Raw genomic sequence first — 13,541 nt, forward strand, 5'->3', positions numbered from 1 at the left:
TTACTTGTTAGACGCTGAAGAAAATCCATCTAGCATGTTATACTGTTTTTCTGCTATATATAATACTATACTTTGATTGTAACTGGTTACAGCAACTGAGAACTATTTGTGAAGGGAAGTGAAAAATATTCCACAGCCCTTGAAATCTGACAGACCATCACCAACTAGTAATTGTCAGGTCACTGAGTAAGAGTACCATTTAATCAGAACAGGGAACTATCTTACAAACTTAAAATGGAATTTAAAAGCATACTATCTCAAGGACTACCTGCATTTTTCTTAGGCCAAAAAAAAAAAATCTGAAGCAAAACCAAAACATGCACACAGTTCTGAACTCACATCAAAGAAGAGAAAATGCAATTCATGTTACTCTGAACTCTAGGATCACAATTAAGAACTGGAGTGACAACTGTTCATTCTCTGCAATATTAGATGCTTAAGGAAAAGACCATCTGAACTGGGGAAAAAAAAATTAAAAAAAAAATCAAGATCTCAAAGCTGCAGATCCCATTCTAGAAAGCCTGGAAGCCAAAACTTTACACAGCCAAAGATGACAAAGACCTCTGAAGTACTAGCTAAGCAGAATACATCATGCAGGAATTCAGAAGCATTAAATACTGTGGGGAACATGACAGGAAACTTTTATTACCATTATAAAAATAGGCTGAAGCTGTGGAAGACTATTGCACCAAAGTTATCATCTGCACATCAGAAGTTGAAATAAAAGTGCAGACATCTGAGATTAACTATTTAGACTCACAATAGTCTAAATTGGAAAACGCTCCATGTTAAGATCCATTTGCATTTACCGGCACTAACTCTTTTGCTATTACAGAGGCGATTTTGCTATGAGGTTTGTCATTACTGTGAGATGAATCACTATGAGGTCACCAAGATTCAACCTAGCAGCACCTCCATGGTTAGCTAGAAACTTCATGTGCAGTGACACTATACATCACATAATAGCAAAAAACCCCCAAAAATGTAATTAGGCAAGATGCTAATGAATAAAGTTGCTATAGACAATCTAATGCTGAACAGAATTGAAACAGACAGATCAAAATAACATATCTAAAGATTGTGCATTCCTTTTCAAACAAGAAATTATATCTAAGTACACTATACGAATCAGGTTTGGTTTTCTCTATCATCAGAAATCAGTACAATGCTTCAAAAAATATGCTGTATTCAGTCACAGGCACTTTGGACACAATGTTAAAAGTAACAGAATGCAGATTAATTTATCAACAAAAGCAGAGCAATTTACATGTTGATGGCAGGTATTTACATACTAGTTTATGCAGACATTAACCAGGAAACTTCGGAATTATCCTCTCTCAGGTAAAGCTTTTATAACCATCTGTTCAAGGCAGCATAAAATATTTATAGATGTCAACAAAAAGTGGGAAGGGGAAGCAGTCACAATAGATCCCAAAACAAAACACAAAACCAAATAAAGTGACTGTGTAAAGAGCGAGTCCTTCATAAACCAGGTCATCTGCCTATCTACAGAATGAGTCAGAAGTAAAGAAATCTTAGCAGAGCTTACACCTCATCATTAAGATTGTATAATGGTTAAAAAAAAAAAAAGAAGCAACGAATGTTTACCATAAGATATCAAATGATGCCAATTAATGAAGGGGATCCAACAGAAATATTTACATGAAGAATATAGCTGCAAATCACACCCTCAGATATCCAGGCTCTCTCATATGTTTAAGCAACTCTGGCAAGTATTTTCTGAATTGCCTCTTGAATAAAATCCCACCGTGCATTAAAGTGGCTTATAAGTCTAAGTCTTTTGTGGAACGCAGCATGAGCTTTTAAACCATCACATTTAGAACACATTGGAACAAAGCTAAACAACAGGCTGACAATGGAGACTGCAACTACTAGTCCTTATTCATATTAGACATTTTAGAGAATATCAGTGAGGCAATGAGAGCAAAATGAGCAATGGTACCAGACTCTTTTACAGATCATTTTAGCTGTGTGTGTTACGATTCCAAAACCTGGGGGTAGGGGACCAAAACAAAAAACACAACACAGAAGATCAACAGTCATTCTCCTCCTTCATAATCAAAGCCTATCATAATCAAAGTTACCAGAAGATAAATAACAATAAATTCCTAGACTACAAAACACTTTTAAAAAGTATTGATACTATAAAGAGTAAAATTAAGAGATTTAAGTTGTATTAAGAAGATTCATAAACTTACTCTCTTAAAAACACTCTTTAGACTCCCCACAGTAATGAAAAGACATATTTTAGTGTTCAAAAGAGAAAAGCAGACGTAAAACCAATCCAAGTTTTAAATATTCAACTATTAATATCTCCTCATCTCTGAACAATATACAGAATTAGTAGAGTCAAATAAAAAAATCTATCTTAAAAGGAAGTGTTCTTATTAAAGTTTAAAGATACTTTTTAAATTGTTTTCTGTAAAAATAAAACACAGAATACTGTACAGATGCCAGGTGTAGCTCCATAGCAAAGGTTGAATATTCTATTTAATGCATGATTCATCATGTTTTTTAGCCATAGGAATTTCCACAATGCCTTACAGTTCAGAAATAAAGCCATTCTAGTTAAGTTCTCATTCAAGAAGGGGCAACTAAGAATTTGCAATATTAAAGCCTTCAAATAGTCCATTATTGTCTGAAGCCTTTTATTGTTTCATATGGAATTACAAGTTAGACTATTTGACTCACATGGAAGTTCAAAATTCTTCTGCCTCTGGAGTGCTGCAGCCCATTGCTACATTGACTTCTAGGCTGTACATGCCTTCTCACATGTCATGTGTTACAATCAGACAAATTGCAAACTAAAGAAAATTCTTTAGCCCAAAGTTTGTGACAGCATTAAAATGAAACCAGTACCCTCTTCAAAACAAACTTGCCAGAAGGAAAAGAACAATGTCTTAAAGCAAAACAAACAACATATATACAGCCTATTACCCATACATTCATGGAAGGTGTTACAAGTTCTCTTCAAGAGCCCAGTTTTGCTAATCTCTGCCTCTCACTGGGCAAAGCAAGGAGCACACATGCATGCTGCAAGATGGGCAAACTCCTACCTAGTCACATACACTGAAGGTTCAGGATCCTTTGATCCTTATTCTACTTTTTTCCCCAAGAATAAGAGCTATGACAGAAGCCAACAGGAGGTGTGTGGGGGGGAAATCTCACTGTTAACAGTTCTATTTCCTTCTTAGCTTCCTTCATCACAAGTCTTTCCCTCTCTGCCCATATCCTTCCCTAGCTCAAAAAAAATTTTATCTAATAGGCTTTACATTTGCCACTGTTCAGTTCCATGGCATTACCAGGAAACAGAAAGTGTGAAGAGGCTACAATATTCTTTTTCACTGTAAAGAATATTTAACTTCTTAGGTCTCCAAAAAGATTAGAAGTGGTACTAACTCTGAGGTTAGCCTTTAAAAAAAAAAAAAAAAAACAAAACAAACCCCACACCCAAAAAACAGACAAAAAACTTTTCCTTTACAAGATTCCATAAACAGATGCTACAGAAAATTTCATTTTCTTATTATTTTCACTAGAGAGCTTCAGTGAGAATCAGACAGTCACCACTTCCTAGCATTTAATCTTTGGCATATTTTTTCTTCTACTTCCTGAAAAGAAAAGGTGATTCCACTTTCCCCAAAAACTCATTTCCTTCCCAAAGTGAGAAAAGAAAGACGGTGACTCTTCTGAAGTGGCTGAATTGTGAGGTGTCTATCGAGGAAGAAATGGTTTGTGTGACAGGAAAAGAAAAAAAAAACATGGTTATATTAGGAGAAAAATCATTATTAACTGAAATGTGTTCTAAAAGTCACTGCTGTGTCTAATCTGCAAAATAATCAACTGAAGGAACAATCATGGAAGTACACGCATGCTTACAGTTTCCCCAGCAGTAGGGGGACATTTTGATTCTTTGCATCATTAAAATAAAATATATGTACACAGAGCAGTGCCCAAAATTTCTAATACAGAAAATCACATAGCATCTCACAGAGGCACTCAAGTGTTATGCACCACAGCTCCTTCCCTATCACAGGCCCAATCTACATGCCTATGAAGTGATGTTTTTTCAGCAATTACTTTTTGGTCACACAACAGGGGAGTTTCAGGGCCCTGAGAATATGGGATATAGAGCTAAAATTAAGGTTGAACCTACATATCAAAGCCAGCACTGTAATTTCAAAGTCAAAGTTTAAAAGAAGTCAAACCATGGTATGATAGGGTTAACAACCAGCTGGTAACCGTGTAGAAATAGCACTGCATGTGCTCTAACTATGCATTTTCATATGCTGCAATACTTGCCTAAAGGTAACAACAATCACCTGTTTCATTCTTGAAGATACTCATTTCATCTTGAATTCAAGTTTTATAGTATGCTCACTTGACCGTAATCAATGCGTGTCTCTTAATTCGTTTAATATTTTTAGAGCAATTCCAAGACCCAAGTAATTGCAAATGCAAAGTATAACTGCAAGTTCACCTGCATTTAGTTGATTTAAATACATCATTCTTTGCACTTTGAGTTTGTTATCAAGAGGTTCGAGCAACAACTTCTGCAATATGAAAATGAGACACTCCCTTTTCAAAGAAGCCACTATTTCTACCACAATAGTACATTCCTTCAAGGCACTGTGGAGACTGACCTCTTTTTCGTCTGCCAACTGACAGCTACTTTCGATATGTAATTCTAAATCATTCAATTAGTCACAGAGCTCGAAACATCAAAGAAAGAACACAGAGAGGAGGGGAACACTAGAATCTAAACAAATTGCACGTTAAAAGGATATTCATGGTATACAACCTCAGTATTTAAGAACAACAAAGATCCTCTGGCTCCAGTTCTAGCTCTGGCACATCCCTTCACCTTCTTTCCCAAAATGAAGCAAAAGTAAATAATCATGCTGCACACTTTAAAACTGTGGTGGGCTGACCCTAGCCAGCAGCTAGGCTTCCACACAGCCGGACCCAGTACAAAAAAACCTAAGAAAAATACTCAAAGTATCTGATAGATTATTTATATATTTCTATATCAACAGAAGCTGACTGCAATTTTTCTCCTCAAATTATCATATCTCTGTGCATTGTGTAGAGACAAGTTCTGAATCAGTATCTTGATATGTCTTGCATAGCAATGACACTATTGACACCTTCAGGAGTAGGAGTCTCCCAGGAGTACATTACAGAGCAGCTCCCTCCTCCACCCTAATGCTCCAGAAATAGACAAGCCATTGCTAGAAAGCATTTTTCAGAAAGGAGAGTTTTCTAAATACTTAATAAGGAAAAGAGAATGAAGAGAGGAGAAGCAACCAATTCCTATTCAGCTGAATTTCAGAGGCTTAAAAGAGACACAAACAAGGTTGAGAATTTTTAAATTAAAACCAAGTATCGGTACTTCCTGAATCTATAAAGTTGTAAGATAAGCAATTTTCATTTTGATGCTGATTATGCTGTATTATACAGCTCTGTTTAGTTTATATGAATGTGTTTATTCCTCAAACTATCATTAGATAACTAACCCACAGGGACACATGCTGCCTCAACTTTTACTAAAGTAATCTAGACATAGCTAGGTAGATACGTAGAATAAATGTGTTTGACTTCCCCCTGCCCCTTTTCCTCCTGCCCACTGAAATCTAGCAACACCCAACGAGACAAGTATGTTTTCCACCAGCTCTTTTGCTTCTTGAAAGAAGGAAACTACAGTCCCTTTGGTTTCTGCATAGCTATCAGGAAGAGCGCTTGTTTTTTTTTTTTTTTTAAAGCTGCAGTGATAGCTGTGTTCCGCTGGAGCACCTCCTCTGAGCCCCTAGACCCGAGTGACAGAGGAACAGAAGGATGAACCCAACCCAAGACCCAGCACCACCACTTGCGTTCCGCATCGGCCCATCAGAGAATGTCAACTACAACAACCCGGGGGGGCGGTTCTGTCAAACTTTTGTGATGAACAGCATCATACTTACTTTTATTTCATCATGAAGAAAAAAAAAAAAAAGAGAGAAAAGGAATGAAGGGCAGGGTTAATAGCACCTCCGTTGTTAATAAACATAGAGAATATACATCGTGATTATGTTTTAAAAGCAATTAGAAATGAACAGTAAAATCTAGATTTACTGCGGTATTCAAGTTGCCTGGAAACTTCTGAGAAGTGGAGTCCCTATTAAAAATATCTAAAGATCTTCCCCAACACAACCAACATAGGACAGAGCATTTCTGCTGTATCTTGAAAGGTCGTATATATTTCACATGTTCAACTACTTCTCCAGAGGGTCTTCAAGTAACTACTGAGCTACAGGAAGATTCACAGACTGAAAAGCCAGATAACTCTGCGGTTACGTGTTGGCACATTCCCCTCCCTACAATTCCGGCATTTCACCGAGGTCAGAGAAAAGCTGTCACATAAAACGACATCATTTAGGACTGTAACAAACAGGCCCCTCCACCCCCCCATTCTGACATAGCCATAAAAGTCAAACGCACGATTAAAAGAAAAAAAAAATGCTAATCCTTATTTTCAATCCCTTATACCCTTCAAAAGCGTCAAATACCACTGGGTAAGTGGGACAGGGGAGCCAAATACACAGGAGTCCAACTGAAATAGTTTTTTAGAAATAAAAGAAGGGACCCCCCCGCCCCCATCTCATACGCTCCTGCCCATTTCTTTCAGCTCATCCTCTTTTTTTTTTTTCTCACCGAGATTTCCCTACTGGTCCCGATCAACTCGAACCTCCTTCCTCAGCACTTCTTCTTCAAGTCCCGCCAGCCCAGGCCCCCTCCGCCCCCCTCCCCTCAGGCGGGAGCGCTCCTCTCATGGCCCCCCCGCCACCACCTCTCCCGGCCGCCCCGGCCCCCAGGCTCGCCCCGCTCACCGTTCCTCAGCTCGTGCTTGACAGTGAGGAGCGGCAGCTCCCCTTCCTCCGCCGGGCCCGAGGGTCCCTCCATGTTCTCACAGGCGGGCGCTCCCCCGCCTCTGCCGCTCCCCGTGTGTGTGAGCGCGGAGGCGGGGGGACGTCACCTGGCCTGAGGCGGATTTTATTTTCCAGGGGCGCTCCGGGGGAGAGGAGCCATGCAGGCGCGCTGGGGCGGGAGGGCGGCTGTTCTCCCCTCCGCCTTGGGGAAAACGAAAATAATAAAAAATACCCCAAAACAAAACAACCCACACCACCCAACAACAAACAGTTATTAAAATACAGGGAGGTACACGCACGTCGTCTTCCCTCCCCCGGCCCTCAGAGCCAGCCCATGTCCTTGCGGCTCCCCTCCCCCTAGCTCCGGCCGCCCTCCCCGCCCAACAGCAGGGAGTCGAGTCGAGCCGAGCCGAGCCGAGCCGAGCCCAGCGCGGCCCAGCCGGGATAGGCTGAGCGAAACGGGAGGAGGGGGCGCCGTGAGGAGCAGCTCCTACTCAGGCGCTCGCGCCCCCTCCCTCCCCCCACCGAGCGCTCATTGGGCGCGCGCGCCCGCGAACACCAGCGGCTGTTGGGCAGAGAACGTTCTACGTGCCTCCTTCCGCCGAGCGGCGCGCTCCCTCATTGGATCAGCGGCTACGCCAATCGTTGGCTCCGCCCCTCCGGTTCCCCCCCAATCCCTCTACTCCCTAATCTTGTTTGTAAACATTCCCGCCCGCCTCTCCCACTCCCCCCCCGCGTGAGGGCGGGCGCTGCGTTGCCTAGAGAAAATGGAAGGCGCTGATTGACCAATGCGGCTGGCAATCATCTGAGGGTGCGGCAGTGGTGCCCCTCCCTCGGGTTACGGGCCGGTTCCATCGTACTTGGGGGGGCGGGGGGGAACGGACACGAGCAGACGTGGGCTTCCCCACTCGCAGTGGCGGTAGGGGGGGAGCTGGTCAGAGCTCCAGCCCCGCGGGGGGTAGGCGGCAGCGGGATGGGGGAGCAGGGTATCCCCTCGCCGGCTGACGCGACGGGGCAGGGAGGAGCGAGGAACGGCCCGGGGGGGGGGGGGGGCGGATTTCCCACAGGGTCCTGACCGCCCGCTGAAACCCCCGCCTCCCCGCACGGTGCGGGCAGTGTGTGCGGGCCCACAGCGGCAGCCCGTCTGTGCGGCGCGGCACGGCACAGCTCGGCCGCCTCCTTGGGCTGGGTCAGCTGGAGACCGGCTGCACGTCGGTATGTCCGCCGCCAGGCCAGCGCTGAGCGCCGGGGTGCGAGCGCCGGGGTGCCAGCGCCGCGGCCGTGCTACGCGCTCAGGTCACGCAGGCTCTAGGGCCACACAGAACGAGGGCGCGGGTGGCGGGACCCCCGGGCGGCGGGTGAGCGCAGGCCTGGCGCCGGGCTGCGCTGAGGGGACTGCGGGGAGATAGGCGCCCCGGGTCGCGCCTGACGCGGCCTTCGCCCTTAGCCGGGGCTGGGGGGCCCGACGGCCCGGGTTGGGGCAGCAGGCCGTGTCCGCGGCGCGGCCGCAGGGCAGCGAGCGGAGCCGTCGTCTTGGGAGGTTGCAGAGGCTGAATTTACTGGAAGGTAAAACCACCTTTGTGATCGCTGAAAGGTCACAAAGCAAAGAGGAGCTCGCTCGGTTATGCCGGCTCAGGACGTGCTTGTTAGGGGGTTGCGTGCCTTGGTGTGTTGTGAGGCGCGGGTGGGAGAAGGCGCAGGGGTAGGTACATCTGCGTCCCCAGTTCCCATTGCACTGCTTGGGACGTTTTCATTTGGCCCCATTAGCTCTCTGGGACACAGTGTCCTGACAGCAGGTTTTGATTTCATTTTTAAAGAAGGTGTGTTTTGAATCATATTAGACCTGTTCATCTCACTTAAGCCTCTCAGTCTGTTATGTTTTGGAAGCAATCTGCTAACGTCTGTCTAAAGCAGTCAACATTTTCTTGAGACAGATCACACAAATCACTTTTCTCTCCATTTCTTATTTACAGTGATTTCTGACTTGTTGCTTCTGAATGCTGTTGCTTCCTGTCCTTTGACACTGTATGACAAGATGCTAATTTGCAATGCCATGTCACATACAACAGCTCTGCTCTGTTCACGCAGAGTCTGATTCTGGAACATCAAACATCAGTGAAATAAAATATCTTCTGTTAATCCTTTAATCACCTTCCAGTATTATATATTTTTTGTGTATGTGTATATGTACATGCATTTTATATATATATGTGTACAAATACATTTCTACACATTCCTACAGTTTCGTCTAGTTGAGTTGAACTATATAAAGTTGATAGGAGCTTTCTACTATAGAATTGTTTAAATACCAAAGCTCATTTTTAGGGTGGTTTTGGGATTGGTTTTCTTCCCAGAAATTAAAAATACTACTTAAGGGTTTCATAGTATTCCAGGTAAAAATTTTGAAGGTGTTTTCCACAAAGCACTGCAGATGTTCTGTTGAGGTGTGCGCCTGTAGCATATGGTACACACATAACTTCACTGAAAATGTGCATCCAGTTATATAGGCAATACTGCCTTTCCAAGAGTATTATATCAAGACTATAGATATAGAAAGTCTGATCACAGAAGATGTTTTCAAACTGAAAAATAATTGATGCACTAACTTTTGTCACTTGATTTTAGAAGCCTCTCTATTGCAGAGACAGTAAATGTTACATCAGCATTATATTGAACTACAGAAAGGAAAATAATGAAAATACAAAAATAAACTGATAAAGTTCATTGTTAAATTAAATTTTTGCATCTTTGTAACTAATGGCTCCTTTGTACAACTTGTCTGGAGTGTCAGTTTTAATTCTTGTTTACAAGGAGTAACAACTACTTCTGATTATTCTGTGTCACAGGTGTTACATTTTTAAAGAGACTAGTACTATATTTTATCCAGTGGCTCTACTAGCCTGCGCTTTGGACTAACTGTCCCTGGCAGCCTCAGAAGAGAGAAACTGAAATCTGATTCCACTCTGTTCCTTACTAGCACTCGGTTTGAGTGGAGCTGGCAACGAATCCAGTAGTTGCTAATAGTATTGGTTTCAGATGTTCATAGCTTGACAGACTATCTGCTTATTTGCCTCAGGCTGAAACCTTCTCTTTCTCCTTTTAAATTTTCAGCTAAAATAGCTTTAAAGAATGAGGTGATAACACAAAACCATCAAACCAAGGTTAATGATCCATTGTGGTAGCTGCTAACTATGCATATAGCAAGACACAGTGATTACATTGTGTATTGAGGTGTAAGTTGTGACTGGGCTTGGAAAGTACTATTGCATGAACTGGAAGTTCATCGTTATCACTGAGGGACCTGCTGATTTGATTGCACCTTGGAAAAAGAAATGGAGTAATGTCATTCCATTAAAAATTTTTTTTTTTTTTTTTACATAACAATCTCTCCAGTGTTAAAATATTTTTGCAGTGAGATTCTTATGTTATATCCAGAAACAGCAAAGCAGCCCTACTGAATGCTTGGAAAGGATCTCCCTTTTGACAGACAAAAGAGCCATACTTGCACTGAAATCCTAAACCTCCTGTCAGTAGTCCATGAGTACAAGACTATGCTCAAGTTTTCATTTCAACTGAACTTTTGGGATCAGTGGAGGATTAAACTTGGTCATGTGCTTTATTTAAGAGTGGAATGGAATACCTTCAGTGGAATGGTCCAGGCATAGTGGGCTAGTTCATTACCTCCATCACCTTCGTCTTTGAAGCAGTATCACATGGCCTGGTGGTTGTTTGTAAAAGGACAGAGTTTTGTCAGCCATAAGGGTAGACAGGATTTGCAGGTAGGTGTAAACATACAGGCTACATCTGTACCAGAAAATAAAATAGATCAGGACTCGTTCTTTAGGTGTCAGGGCAAGTGGCATGACATAGCATGGCATAGTTTGCATGCACACAGCTAAATTCTTTCCCCTTCAAAACAGGGTGGTCTTTTCCATACTGCCTACCAAATTTATATGATTGCAAACTGTTACTGAGCTATGCTAGCCGCAAACTTGTCCAAGGACATTGCCTGGGAGAGTACTGCTCAGGCCCAACCATTCCCGAAAGCATCCCAACAGTCAGAAGTACGTATAGTCATGTGCCGGTGCGCAGATTCTGCCGTTGTCCCATTTAAATCACTAACACAGGCAGTCACAGAGTCAGATGAGGGAGGAAATTTGGCTTGAGCCTGCAGCCAAAGCAGGTATGTGAAAGTACAGAAACAATGATGGGCTATGTACCTACAGGGAGTACAGAGTGGTCTGTCAGAGATTCCTTTATAGTTTGGAGAAGTAAAACCACCCTTGTTATGTAAACTGTGCTTTTATAAGTGCAGCCCTGAGTGCAATTTAACTGACTGAAAATGTTATTTGCATTTTAAATACTCCTTTTTATGTGTGCTATGACACTGAACAAAAGATACTATTGGTGTGATGTGCATTCAATAAATTAGCTCTCCAATGTTAAAAGGAAAAATATTCAATGTAAAAACAATTACAAACTATGAGGTGATGCAGACCCACTCTCCTTCCATATTGTAAATGTATTTTTTCAAAGTAGCTTTTCATATTCATGTGTACGATAAGAGCAACCTGACAGGTCAATCAACCAACAGTTCAATGTTTGGGCTGAGCATGTGCTCCAAGTTTGGGAACATGGAGTAAGAGAGTTCTAAAGATAGATGTCCCTTCTCTACCCCACAACACAACTGTTCAAAAATATGTGTATTTACTTGCCATTCCTAATTGTGAAGAGAGGGAGGAAAAAATGTTGTGGGAAATACCCACATGGAAAGATACTATTGGGCTTCATTTAAGAAAAAGTGTCACAACATTTCCTTTTTGGTTCTAAAAGAGGTGGTGTGCCAGGCTGGTTTGAGAGCTGAGGTGAAATTGAAATGCTCAGTATACAGACTTCTGAGAGGAAATGAGAGAGAAAGAAAGAAGAAAACGAGTGCTGTAGCTTCACAGTTTTGAGGTACTTGGTTTTCTTTCTTTCTGAAGGGGAGCTGCATATGAGAAATGTAGTTTCTATGGAGCTAAAGTTGGAGGCGTCTGGCACTTTCTTATGGTCATTGAGTTGTTACAGAAATAGGTGTTATTTTCAAAGTACAAATGTTGGAAAGCCAGATGATACAAAATGTTCCCCTTAATCACTCCATGGAGAACATTTGCACAGCAAGGGAAAAAGAGGATCAAATTTTGGAAACCAAGAAACCGATTTAGGGAAGGACTCCCTGTGAAAGACAGTCATGACGTGAAACAGCTTTTGTGTGAAATGATAGTACAGTATTAGTTCTAGTTTCTAGTTTACATACATTCTCTGTGATTTTTTTTTTTAAATCTACAATTGAACATTTTGTGCTTGGCAACTGTTAGAAAAGGAGATTGGGTAGGTAAATTTGCTGTTTAAAGCATTTTTGTATGAAACTGCTCTGGCCAACAGTTTTATCTCTCTAAAACTACTTAATGTCTTACCATGAAAGGAGAAGTTATGCTAAGCATCCAAGCCTAATAATTCTCTTAACGGAAGTGGTACAACTCTGTCAGGAAATGGATCGTTTCTTGAAAGAGTGCATATGAGTGAAGATGTGTTACTAATTCTAGGGTTACATCTTTGGCTAAACTTAAGCCCTGTTTCATTTAGTATTCATTTCTTCACTGAAAATTAATTTGTTTATTTTTTTCTTCAGTTACAGTACAGTTACAACAACTATTCCAAGCAACACTTTCAGAAGTTTAATTGTTAAAAATCTACATGGCTACGAAAGAGAAACAATAAAAATATTTGTGATGTTACTTCATTTCTGATGCGGAAAAGGAAAATGAATGAACACTGTCCGGAGGGGAAAGGAAGCAACACTGTCTATTAAAACAGAAATAAGGGTTTATTTCGATTTCTGATCTGCTTAAATGCTTAAGCTAAGCAGAGATGGAATTTCTAGTCAATACAAAGAATTGACTTCTGGATCCTAACCCTCACTCGCAATAATTTGAAATTATTTTAAGATTTGTTGCAAGAAACACAGAGGGCTGTTCTACATAATGGTATCATTAAACCTCTGAGTAATACTGACTGCAGTGTAATTAAATTCAAAATCCTTTTCAGAAGACTCACAAGTGAATTCTCACTATTTTGAAAATTGACTGTAAACTTTGGAGAAGGGGACTTTAGAAAGGAGAAGCTAATCAAGATGTTCTGAAAGCTAGAGATGAGGAAATTAAAACTTTTCACTCAGCACGGAGACCATGAGTACATCCTGATAGTTGCAGAAGCCATGCATCTGCTTTCCACCCCCAAAGAAGAAAGCAAAAACATGAGAAAAAAAAGTGATTAAATGGCAGAGCTTAAAGGTATGCATTGTAGTTCTTGATGAGAGCCTACCAAAAAGGAGGTAAGTGAAAAGAAGTGCGACATAAAATGAGGGGGGAGAGGCAATTTTGGAAAAGCATAAATGAAAACTAGTAAGTTCATTTCCACCACTTTTTTTCTACTGACGTATTTGAAGATATTGCATTTGTTAAATTACTATAGAGCAAAAAAGAGATTTAATGAAGTGAACAATATTGCAGAGATTCTTTTTTTCCTTTTCCCTTTACCTTCACAAAAGTATGGTTATTGATTTTGAACCTACTTTTT

General features: G+C 41.6%; 2 protein-coding genes across 8 annotated transcripts in view; one reads left to right on the top strand and one right to left on the bottom strand.

The window, feature by feature from the left end:
* Positions 1-7,412, bottom strand: part of RPS6KA5 (ribosomal protein S6 kinase A5) — an 83,598-nt gene extending 76,186 nt beyond the window's left edge. Inside the window, exon 1 of one of the 2 annotated variants that reach the window (XR_008577260.1) lies at positions 6,885-7,412. Coding sequence is in view for 1 of the 2 variants with exons in the window: in XM_054826367.1 (XP_054682342.1) it covers positions 6,885-6,957 (73 nt within the window). In the remaining variant the exon portion in view is untranslated. The remainder of the gene's footprint in view (positions 1-6,884) is intronic. The other variant, XM_054826367.1, reaches the window with a different exon arrangement.
* Positions 7,413-7,861: 449 nt separating this feature from the next.
* The window catches only part of DGLUCY (D-glutamate cyclase), a 56,173-nt gene continuing 50,493 nt past the window's right edge, over positions 7,862-13,541 (top strand). For 3 of the 6 annotated variants that reach the window (XM_054827141.1, XM_054827142.1, XM_054827140.1), the window contains exons 1-2: positions 7,862-8,489; positions 12,595-13,255. The gene's annotated coding sequence lies outside the window, so the exon portion shown is untranslated. The remainder of the gene's footprint in view (positions 8,490-12,594; positions 13,256-13,541) is intronic. The other 3 variants (XM_054827138.1, XM_054827149.1, XM_054827143.1) reach the window with 3 other exon arrangements.

Source organism: Grus americana, chromosome 5 (assembly GCF_028858705.1).
Source record: "Grus americana isolate bGruAme1 chromosome 5, bGruAme1.mat, whole genome shotgun sequence".
Taxonomy (NCBI): Eukaryota; Metazoa; Chordata; class Aves; order Gruiformes; family Gruidae; genus Grus; species Grus americana.